This window comes from Accipiter gentilis, chromosome Z (genome assembly GCF_929443795.1).
Source record: "Accipiter gentilis chromosome Z, bAccGen1.1, whole genome shotgun sequence".
Lineage (NCBI taxonomy): Eukaryota > Metazoa > Chordata > Aves > Accipitriformes > Accipitridae > Astur > Astur gentilis.
In genome coordinates, this window is record NC_064919.1 from 74,423,100 (window position 1) to 74,435,436 (window position 12,337).

Sequence of the window (12,337 nt, forward strand, 5' to 3'; positions counted from 1 at the left end):
AGCGTGAGGCTGGAAGGGGGAGGGACCAGCAGCATTTTCTTGCCCACATCAGTTCAAGATAACAGGGCATGCTCTTTTTACATGTGTTTACACACAGCTTTCAGTTCTTAGAACTTGGAGCCTCTGCTCTTGGAGAAGTTCCAAGACATCAGAAATAAACAGCAAGAAATATTACAGTGCTATGCTTGGATTCTTTTCTCCTCAGCTGCTGAGTATAGAGTCAGCAGAACATCAGAACAAAAGCCTCCACATGTTGCCACTGCAGTTCAGACAGAAGATGTTGATCAAGAGTCTGATCGAGACATAGTAAGTCCTTGGACTGTGCCTGATGATATCCAAAGAATACTTCAAGATACTCATGACTCCTTGTTTCAGGTAGGATGTCTACTTATTCTAGGAATGATTTGATAACCTGCCTCTTAACACTTTGGTTACTTCTGCTGTTTTTTAAAACATGGGTCTCCATTCAAAATATGTGGGTGGGATAGATGCAGAGGGACATAAATGATGGTGATTCAACAGAGTTACATTTGATCTTTAGAAGCAAAATCATTCTTGTGGGCCTTGAAAATGAATGGTTTTTATAACAACTGCATGGGCACATTGTCTGTCCAGGCAACAGACACTAATGGCAGTGTGTAAGCAGAAAAATAAATTGCATTTATTGCAGAATAATCAGATACATAACTTGATAAGGACATGTTTGAAAAGAATGGAATCATTTCTACTGGCTACACAGAGGTCTCGTCCATGAATGATAAGCAATGATTCAGCTCATCTTTTCCTCCAGCAGGCATCTGCACTGCATCCTGTGAGTTTCTCTCCTCTCGGCGTTATCGACACCGATGGCGTTTCTGAAAGCACAGGAAGTATCCTCAGCAAACTGGATTGGAATGCAATTGAGGCTATGGTAGCAGATGTGGAAGATGTGTGAACAAGATTTCTCAGCTGCTGTGCACTTCCAAACAGTTGCTGGTGTTTGGATTCATTTTTTAAAATAATCATTGTTCTCCTTAAAATAGAATGAGGCTTGCATTGGTTTTCTTCTTAAGCAGCACAGAAAGTCTCACTGCTTGCAGTCTTGGCTAGATGAAATTTAACTCCTTAACATGTAGTTTGCTTTCCATATGTCTTCAAGTCAACAAGAACTAAATATAGTTGGTAAATGCAGATCAACAGTCTTAAGCAAGAACTTCTGGGTCAGCTGCTTTACATAAAAACATACATACATATACATGCATTGCACAACTGTTTTACCTTTGTATTTAATATTTAACATCGTTACGGATGAAGTTTTTTTGTAACTTAACAATTGTGATAAACTGATTTAATAGAAGTGAGTTTATTAGTTTCTGCTATAAAGCGATTTACACACAGAGTACACTTATTGCTGGGTACCACTATGACTGTACATGTGCATGTGCTCTACCCTAGTATTTTAAACCCAGCTTACTTGTACAATAGTTTAGAAAAAATCTTAAAAAGAGTTTGAATGATTGAGAGAAAGAGGTACAAATAGTCAGGCAGCAATAAATGAAATACAGACTTTTGTTAGGAAAATCAGACGCCAGTATAAGACATTAAGGACAAGTACTTACTGACATAAAGAAAAATATCACTGTTTGTTCTTCTGTATAATGCTGTTGCGTTAGAGGCTTCTAGCAGCCCCCAAATGTTTGTAGAAAAATTTCCCTTATGTTCAGTGGCCATCAGCTAGTTGTGGTAGCTGGAACAGATGCAGCTGTGGTGACTCTTTCCCAACAGCAGTAGTTTTTATTTTTGTAGTGAAGAAATTTGAATATTTAATGGAAGTCAAAAGTTTATTAATTTCCAGTGGTTAGTTACTGTCACCCAATACTTAGTGTAAAAAAAAAAAATATAAATATTGCATGTTTCTGAGTGAAGCTGCATCTTGGCAATCAAGAAATATGGTTCAAAGAAAGCCAGTTACAGGATTACATATGTATCAGGGTAGAATTGACAACTTCTGTAGGCTCAGAATATCAAAACTGGCTGTGTATTTTTTAGCAGTCCTCAGAATCAGCATCAGCTTATCCTACAGGAGTGGCCAGAGTGCAAAATTCGGTACTGGGAGTCATCATCTCCAAATGAAAAGGGCAAGTACCTTCAGAGCCAATCAGAAGCGTGAAACTGTGACTTCACTCAAAGTCTCAAAACTGTCTTTCTCCAGAGTGGCATCAAAGAAATCATCAGTTAAATGTCTTCTGTTCCTCGTGGAAAAAAATCTGAAAAATCCTGGTTCAGCCAAGTATGAAAGTCTCCTTATGATCACAGCCAGCTGCGAGAAGGAAGAGCAAGCAGTCAGGGACAAGACTTGTCCTAAAAGGCTTGTGAAAGCTGTATTAGACTTAGCCTTTGTTTTGGGTGATAGTTGCAGCATCCCAGTCATTCAGTGTTAACAGATGTGCTGGAATGTGCAAACATATTAAATATAATAATTTAATCTCCAGACAAGATTGGAGATAACAAATGCGGTAGCTTGCTAGCAGTTGAGTTATACAGGCTACCAAGACAGTACCTGCTCCCCTAAAGGGGTTTTACTTGTTTGTAAAGAATTCAGACCTTGACAGTAGATGTCTGAAGATGAAAATGTTCAGATAAGTTGGGGGGTGTGTGCGGAAACAAGGCATAAGAATGCTGTTCGTAATGATGTTTGAAGAATCTTTACAGTCTTTCATCAAGTAGTTTATTCCTTAATATTGTTTGTGGCAGTGCAGCACTCAGATATAAATGAAAGTAAAGGTCATTCTTTACTGAGGGGTTGCGGGAGTAAGATGGCTCATCCACTTTCTTCAAGCAATACATCTTGTGGTGCTAAAGGAAGAAAAAATTCAAATGAGCAGTTCGTTTCATTTTAACAGTGGTGAAGGAAATCCTTTCTTACCTGTCTGCTGATCCAGAGCATCACAGATCACTAGCACAAGGGCAGGGAGGCAGTTTGAAGACCTCGCAGCCAGGAGGTCAGTGCTAAACCTAGTCTTTGCCTGTGGTGTGACAGAAGCAGGTGCCTGGGCAGAGCTGCACCTGCAAAGCCACAGCAGTAGGAAAAAGTACTCTGACAGGTGGGAATAGGATCATCGAAAGCTGTCTCTTAATCCTGCTGCTTCCACAGACTCAAGAGAAGTTTTCTTGTGCTTTCTCTTCTATGATGCTTTTCTTTTTGGGGCCAGAGATGAAACCTTTTAGTGTGTCTTCTGAGAGGAGCAGATAATGCTTTTATCTCTGCCAATCTCTAAATGAAATTTTTAAATGCACATTAAGAAATGCCTCCAGAAGTGCCTGCTGTCATGAAAGCTATGAGGATCAAACATATCAAAACCTGTTAAATTAATTCCTAAAAATATTGCATGCTTTTAGAAACAAATTTCAAAATATTTTTTTCTCTAATGCCTCAGTAAAGATTTCTGGTCGAAATGCAACTGTACACGTATTTACAAATCCCGCCTCTTTTACAATTTATTTGCCTTATTACTAACTTTTCAGGATCAAAGTCTCTCTTGCAGAACTGAAGTAGAAGTTAATGCTCATATTCAAATTTGAAGGCTTAAGGTTCTCCACAAACACCAAACTACAGAAGCTGAAACTTTGGAAAATGAGGAAGTTGGTAAATACCATTTTCCTTCTTTATCCAGTTCACTTTCTTTCTGCTAATTTTGTTTTGAAGTCTGCCTCACATTAGCCGCCTTTTTTTTTTTTTTTTTTTTTGTCATAGCCTCTTATGAGGCTCTTACCTCTTCAGATAATAGAGTAGAATCATAGAATGGTTTAGGTTGGAAGGGACTTTTAAATGTCATCTAGTCCAACCCCCCCTTGCAATAAGCAGGGATATCTTCAACTAGACCAGGTTGCTCAGAGAGCGCCCCATCCAACCTGACCTTGAGTGCTTCCTGGGATGGGGCATCTACCACCTCTCTGAGCAACCTGTTGCAGTGTTTGACCACCCTCATTGTAAGAACTTTCTTCCTTATATCTAACCAAAATCTACCCTCTTTCCGTTTAAAGCCATTACCCCTTGTCCTACCACTACCTGCCCTTTTAAAAAGTCTCTCTCCAGCTTTCTCTCAGGCGCCCTTTAAAGAAACAAGCAACTGGTTTGAGAATCTATTGACTTTTTTCCAATAGCAAGATCATTTTGAAAAAAGCAAATAACAGAATAAACAAGCCAAAGCCCAAGTTGTATGAAATCACCTGTCTTCATAGGAGAGGTGCTCCAGCCCCCTGATCATCTTCCAGGCCCTTCTGGACTCACTCCAACAGGTCCATGTCCCTCTTATGTTGGGGGCCCTAGAGCTGGATGCAGTACTGCAGGTGGGGTCTCACCAGAGCAGAGCAGAGGGGCAGAGTCACCTCCCTTGACCTGTTGGTCACGCTTGTTTTGATGCAGCCCAGAATACAGTTGGCTTTCTGAGCTGCAAGCATACATGGCTGGGTCATGTCTAGTTTTTCATCCACCAGTACCCCCAAGTCCTTCTCCACAGGGCTGCTCTCAATCCCTTCATCCCCCAACCTGTATTGATACTGGGGGTTGCCCCAACCCAGGTGCAGGACCCTGTACTTGGCCTGTCAAGCATACATGGCTGGGTCATGTCTAGTTTTTCATCCACCAGTACCCCCAAGTCCTTCTCCACAGGGCTGCTCTCAATCCCTTCATCCCCCAACCTGTATTGATACTGGGGGTTGCCCCAACCCAGGTGCAGGACCCTGTACTTGGCCTGTTGAACCTCATGATGTTCACATGGGCCCACTTCCTGAGCTTGTCCAGGTCCCTCTGGATGGCATCCAGTCCCTCAGGTTGGTGTCACTGCAAATTTGCTGAGGGTGCACTCGATCCCACTGTCTATGTCATTGATGAAGATATTAAACAGTACTGGTCCCAGTACAGACCCCTGAGGGATACTACTCGTCGCTGACCTCCATCTGGACAACTGACAACTACTCTCTGGATGCAACCATCTAGCCAATTCCTTATCCACCAAACAGTCCATCCATCAAATCCATATCTCTCCAATTTAAAGAGAAGGATATTGTGGGGGGCTGTATCAAAGGTCTTTTACTGAAGTCCAGATAGATGACATCTGTAGCTCTTCCCCTGTCCACTGATGTAGTCACTCCATCAGAGAGGGCCCCTAGGTTGGTCAGGCAGGACTTGCCCTTGGTGAAGCCATGCTGGCTGTCTCGAATCGCCTCCCTGTCCTCCACGTGCCTTAGCATAGCTTCTAGGAAGACCTGTTCCATGACCTTCCCAGGCGCAGGGGGGAGGCTGACAGGTCAATACTTCCCAGGGTCCTCCTTTCTACCCTTTTTAAAAATGGGTGCAATGTTTCCCTTTTTCCAGTCTCCAGGGACTTCACTTGGCTTCTGTGACTTTCAAATATGATGGAGAATGGCTTGGCAACTACGTCATCCAATTCCCTCAGGACTCTAGGATGCATCTTGTCAGGTCCTCTAGACTTCAGTATATTCAGGTTCCTCAGGTGGTCTCAGATCTGATCTTCTCTTACGGTGGGAGGGACTTTGCTCCCCCAGTCCCTGCCTTGAGGCCCATCCACTTGAGAGGTGTGGGAAGAGAGATTGCTAGTGAAGACTGAGGCAAAAAAGTTGTTGAGTACCTCAGCCTTCTCCTCGTCCGTTGTTACCAGTTTGCCAGTTGTGTTCATTGGGGGGGGGGAGGGTACATCCCACTTCAGGCAAGAGAAATCCCCACTGTACCCCAGGTGAGCCCTGTGTGAAAATCTGCTGTTAAGTAATCATGAAATCAATACTTTAGAAACTGTATGGCCGTATCAGTGTATGTTGCACCAAATAAAAGTGGTTGATTTTTTTTTTTCAAGTGGGAGGGAAGCAGAGCTGTTCCTTCCAAGTAGTGAAGGGTTCTGTTGTATCAAGAAAATACACAACCTGTCTTTCATTAGAACCAACCTAAAGTAAAAAGTTTTGCTTGTGATATAGTCACAATTTCAGCACCACTTTGTTAGAATGAAGGGCGGGCTGCAAATAGAAAGTCTTCCAGGTAAGCTGAAAGCAGTTTCAAACACAACAACCCTTGAACTAAGACTTCCTTACACATGGTGTAACATGCCACATGGTCTGTCGCCAGACTTCCACTCACTAGGTAGACACTGAGGTGAGGTGATTTCATGCAACTCAGGCTTTGGATCATTTATTCTGTTATGCTGTGGATGTTGTCTACGTTGACTTCAGTAAGGCCTTTGACGCTGTCTCTCACAGCATACTCCTTGAGAAGCTGATGGCTCATGGATTAGACAAGTTTACTCTTCGCTGTGTAAAAAACTGGCTGGATGGACGAGCCCAGAGGGTTGTGGTGAATGGAGTTAAATCCAGTTGGTGGTGGGTCACAAGTGGTGTTCCCCAGGGCTCAGTTTTGGGGTCAGTTCTCTTTAATATCTTTATGAATGATCTGGATGAGGGGATCGAGTGAACCCTCAGTAAGTTCACAGATGACACCAACTTGGGAGGGAGGGTTGATCTGCTCGAGGGTAGGAAGGGTCTACAGAAGGATCTGGACAGGCTGGATCGATGAGCTGAGGCCAATTGTATGAGGTTCAATAAGGCCAAGTGCCAGGTCCTGCACTTGGGTCACAACAACCCTGCGCAGCGCTACAGGCTTGGGGAAGAGTGGCTGGAAAGCTGCCCGGCAGACAAAGACCTGGGGGTGCTGGTCGACAGCCGGCTGAATATGAGCCAGCAGTGTGCCCAGGTGGCCAAGAGGGCCAACAGCATCCTGGCCTGTATCAGAAATAGTGTGGCCAGCAGGAGCAGGGAGGTGGTCGTTCCCCTGTACTGGGCACTGGTGAGGCCGCACCTCGAGTCCTGTGTTCAGTTTTGGGCCCCTCACTACGGGAAAGACACGGAGGTGCTGGAGCGTGTCCAGAGAAGGGCAACCAAGCTGGTGAGGGGCCTGGAGCACAAGTCCTGTGAGGAGCGGCTGAGGGAGCTGGGGCTGTTTAGCCTGGAAAACGGGAGGCTGAGGGGAGACCTGATCGCTCTCTACAACTGCCTGTAAGGACGTTGTAGTGAGGCGGGTGCTGGTCTCTTCTGTCAGGTGGCTGGACATAGAACGAGAGGAAATGGCCTCAAGTTGAGTCAAGAGATTTAGGTTAGATATTAGGAAAATATTTTTTTGCTGAGAGGGTTGTCAGACATTGGAACAGGCTGCCCAGGGAAGTGGTTGCGTCACCATCCCTGGAGGTATTCAAAAATCGAGTAGATGGGGTACTTCAGGACGTGGTTTAGTGGGCATGGTTGATGGTTGGACTTAATGATCTTGAAAGTCTTTTCCAACCTAAATGATTCCATGATTCTATTTTTTACTTTTTTTCAAAATGATCTTGCTATTGGAAAAAAGTCAGTAGATTCTCAAATAAGTTGCTTGTTTCTTTAAGAAATCTTGAGACATTAGTCCCTCCCCATAAATCACTCTGAAGATTAATCCAAAAGTTTTAGTGCTCATGAAATAGCAATCTCTCACAGCATTTCTTCAGATAGATAACAATATATTGGTTCATAGCCCATACCTGAAAAAAAGCTGTAAATGAAAGACATGATAATTTCACCTTCTGCAGCAAAAGGCCCTTTCATCACTGGGAGTTGATGAAAAAAAGATGTATGAATTTATCTCATGCTATGAGACACATAGCTTTTCCAAAATATGTGAAAAGTTTGTTGTTGTTGTTTTGTTTTCATAGTAGTGACTTTTAATTTCTATTTCATTGAATGCAAAACAATCCAATGTTGTGCTGCTGTGAACAGAAGCTCTTTTCTCCAAAATGTGGCTCACTCAATCCTTGCCAGCCATGAATTTCCATAGGTCACTGAGGAACTTTGAGAGAACTAAAACATGTCCCAGTGATACACGGACAGAGAGGGATGTAAATTAGAGCAGGTCGGAATCTTGAGAAGCGTGGAAAGCATCCTTCTGTTGTCCAGGCTGTTGACAGAAAAGGGTCATTGTTTTAAAACAAGATGTACTGGCTGATTTTGGCTCCTGGTATAAGGAAACGTATTTATTCTAGTAATATTGGCATTTGCAATTTCCACACCTTCAGTGAAGACTCTTCAACGTCTCAAGAATTGCATCAGCAGCAAATAATAGTGTGATGGAAACAGGCTATTTTTACTTAATAAAAAAAAGGTGCAGCCACCTCAGCAATGCTCTGCTAATGAAAAAGTGTAGTATTGCCTTAAAATCCTTAACTCGGGGTAGGTGGCTACACTGGCCTTCCTGATGACTGAGATAACTGTCTATCATGAGAATGGATTTCAAGTCAACATGGACAACAGCAGAGTGATGCAAGTCCAAGACACCCTTATGAGTCCAAGAGGAGCAGTTTTAACACATACAAACAGGTTGGATGCTGTGTTGGAGTATTTCCATATTCTGTTGCTTGTTCTCTTCTGAGAATGTAACAGCTGGGAGGGAACAGTAGGTGATGATTTCACAGGAGGCAGGTCAAAAAAAATTTCTCTTCAAAAAAGGTTCTAGTGTCTTAGGAGCAAACAATACTTTCTATGAAAAAATCCTTATCTGTAGAAATACTCTCTTGTGAACCAGTTGAAGTAATTCTTTTTTTTTTTTTTTTTTTTTTTGAGCAATGCTGATGTAATCGGATTTCCCTCTGGTATCCCATGAGCAAAGGGAGGTCCAGAATTAGTAGGAACATAGCAGCATGCTGAGGTGAATGGGAACACCTCTTCATCTTCTGACTTACAGCAGGAAAACTAGCAAGTAAGTTTTGGAAGGTCTCTGAAATACTTGGCAGATGTAGTGTACTGGCTCCGACTACTAGATGAAAGCAAAATAGGAACACTTACTTCTGGCAAAGCCACCACCAGCAACAGTCCAATCCTCGGTGAGAGGAAGTATCCCATTGGTCCTACCAGGAAAATTAACAGAGACATTGTCCATCTGTGAAAAGAAGAGCAGAGCATGCCGTGCAACAGCTTGCAGTTGGCTGAGCCTTGGACTGAAGGGCTAACTCCAGCTTCAGTTTTACTGTACTCTGCGAAGGTGGCATCCACTTGTTTTCCAAGTGTCTGCTGAAGAGAGGTGCAGAGGAGGCAGGGAGGGAAAAAATAATACTAGCAGAGTCCTGTTTTCATGAGAGAAATTCTGATTTATCTGTTTGCTTGTTAAGCAAAAGGCTCTGCACAGAAGCCAATTAGAGTGTGTTATGAAACAGATCACTGCAGGAAGATGGACATAACAATTACTTAAGAAAATACATATGGAAAGACAGAGAAGGAAAATGTGGGAAACAGAATATATATATAATCTCATGCATACCTACTTAGAATAAGCTAATAGAAAAATGAGAAATGGAGGAAAAGTGTTTTAAAAAGAACGGTTGAATTTTTAGAACAGCTCAACTGGGACAAGCTACAGCTATTTTCATTTTCCTTAAGCACAGTTAACACTTTTTTGGAGTCCCACCCAAAGAAACCTGAATTTCATTTAGCAGTCTAGTAGCGAGACATTTCCTTCCGACTGAAAGATACTGAAGTTTCACACCTTTAAGCATAAGATTATTTTATTGGGTTAAATCCTATATATAGACTTAGAAACATGAATTTAGATATCCTTGTTATAAGAATGACTGTTTGAAGCAATTTTTTCTGTGTTTTGTACTTCATTTTCATGCTTTTTACATCTTAATATATGTTTTAATCCTTGATTTCTTTGGTAGCTTCAGTCAGAAAGCTTAAAAAAAACCCAAACTAACTTCTTCCAGAAAAACACCTTCCTTCCAGGAAGTTTAAAAATTAGAAAAACAAAACAAAAGCAAAACAAAAAAAGCCCCTACAATCCAAAACCCAATAAGAGATATTGAAAACACCACCTACCACCAAGTGAAAAACCCCAAGAAAATAAAAGAACTAAAATAGGAAGAGGAAGAAGACAAAACTACAAAAAGTAAGATACTACTTTGACAATCTTTATTCTTTACTATGGAATCTTGATTACTAAAAGGGACTCGGAGAGTAATAAAGAAAATGGTACTTACCACTGGCTGCCATTGGCTGCATTTAGATACAGAACTTCAGCAGAAGTTAGTCCCTCTGTCAGAGCTCTGGCTGAGATATTTAAACTAAGGGTCTAATAAAGAGATTTCGAATTATGTGAAAAGACAGCTTAAGATATACAAGGCTGGCATCTATGTTTTCTTTCCAAAAATACTGCCTCAGTAAAGAAAGAGAAATACATATATTTCACGGGGAACATAGAAGGCAAGGTAGTTGTGGTTTGGGCTTCCTACATCCTCAAAGCCACGCTCACACCTTCTGAAGATGGAAGAGAGTGTGTTCAGCTGTGGAACAAGCTACTTTAAAGATCCTACACAGGCTTCAAGAAATTCTGCATGGCATTGGAACATGTACATAAGCTAAGTCTGTACTACCATTTTTAAAATTTTGTAAGAAAAAGGAATAAATCTTCATTAATACCTACTACCCACACAATAAATACAACCCTGAATCTTGCTTTTGAAATCATATTGCACTGCTTTATGTAAGGCAGAAGAGGTAAGGCATCAACAGACTACTCTGATCCTCTGTTGGAATATTCTCAAATAATCTAAAACAATGAAAGTGTTTTTCTTTATACAGACACAAAACATAAAAGAAAGGTAAGTTCAGAAAGTACTCAAAGTTGAAAAGAGCCTGCTGACAGAAATACATGCCTTGCGATGACAAAGTATGTGTACCCTCCTAAAAATATTTAATGTGCCACTTAAGGAAGTGGCCTGTTTGAGTGGGTTTCTCAGCCACCATTTAAAACTGAAGGTAGGAAAAACGTCCACTAACCATGGAGCATCCAGTACTGGTCTGAGCTGCCCACAGAGAAAAAAGTGTGTAGAAGGCTGTATGTGGTTGGTCCAGAAAGTTTGGTCTGGATGACTTGAAGGCTGAATACAGACCGACTTAGTGACAACCTCTCCCCCAATTATTCCACATGGATTTCAGCATGAAGGGAAGGAAAGGAATCCCCTCTCTCTCCCTCAAGTAGAGCAATGCCTTCAAAAGCAATTTGCATTCTAGCTCAGAACGTAATCGTCCCCCTTCCTTGTGGTGTTTTGGTTTACTTCGAGAACATGGCTGATAGGCCTGCTGGAGGAATGAATTATTTAAGGAATACATTTCTGCCTTTCCAGAAATCTCTGACACCTAGTCACAAGTTTAATCAAGACATCACAGATGCTCATTTTGACAAATTGAGTTCTAAAATGACTTTTTGTTAAAAAAATCTGAGTTTTCCCACCTGCTACTGAGCTGGTCAGAACTGAGAATTTTATACAATCTCTATTAGCTATTGGATTTTTTTTTAGAAAACCCTACTATGTGCATCATAATTTTTTTTCCAGCCAGTACTTTTGGACAGCAAATAAAAAGAATTGATGAGGAGTGATCCAAATCACAGAGAACTTAGTATTACGTGAATCTGGCCTGCAGATTTGTATGTGGAGATGAAACAGAACTGTTCAGAACTGCAGGGATGCATCAGAAACGAGATGTTCAAGGCTGACCTTGAATTTGAAAATAAATCTCCAACTGGGACTGTTCAGACTCAAAAAAGCTCTCATGATTCTGAAATGAATGGATTTTCTCAACCATTATGCTTTGCCTGCCTGTGCTCACAGAGCGCATTTAGTCTAAGCAGGAAGCATGAACCCACCAAATTTCTCCTCTACACATGTATTTCTGGCTTATGGGAATTGAAGGGCAGTTCAGGTTCTGTATTATTTCTTTACAGGCATAAACCCTAAGAGAACTAAGCATGTAAAATAAGAGACAGAACGAAGGCTGTTGCCCAAAGAAAGGGTAAATTTTTCAGTCTGTGCTTGTAAAGTCAAAATGAGAAGCAGATGATCCCCTGTATGGTTTCTCAAAAATAAATCAACTGTAGTACAGACTTGTGCTTTTTCCAACAAATTTTGTAGCCCTCTATGGTTGGGAAGAGAATTGCAAATAAGGGATAGATAAAACAAATTCAGAAGCTATTTGGGGAGAAGGGAAAGGAGAAAGTGCATTGAAAATGAGCCGATTGACAAAAAATGGCGTTGGGTAAGTGAGGTTTACAGCCCAAGCCAGCAGCTGAAGCAATGCCCCACACAGCATGGTTTAGTGCTTCTAACTACAGCTTCCGAAAGGCTGAGGCTACATTACAAACACAGAAGTAGTAATCCTGTTTAATAGTCAATCCCCTGGGGATTGGGAGGGGAGGGGGGCGGAATCACCTAAGTCGCCATTCTAGCTTTTAGGAGGCAGGATACTTGTTTTCAAAACAGAAATACGAGCCTAT

The 12,337-nt window shown here is 41.7% G+C and overlaps 1 protein-coding gene across 1 annotated transcript in view; it reads left to right on the plus strand.

Moving 5' to 3' along the window:
* The window catches only part of CPLANE1 (ciliogenesis and planar polarity effector complex subunit 1), a 70,694-nt gene extending 60,135 nt beyond the window's left edge, over positions 1–10,559 (plus strand). The window contains exons 52-55 of the mRNA XM_049795172.1: positions 206–375; positions 791–3,625; positions 8,632–8,767; positions 9,726–10,559. Coding sequence (XP_049651129.1) covers positions 206–375; positions 791–934 — 314 coding nt within the window. The 3' untranslated portion in view covers positions 935–3,625; positions 8,632–8,767; positions 9,726–10,559. The remainder of the gene's footprint in view (positions 1–205; positions 376–790; positions 3,626–8,631; positions 8,768–9,725) is intronic.
* Positions 10,560–12,337: the final 1,778 nt, after the last annotated feature.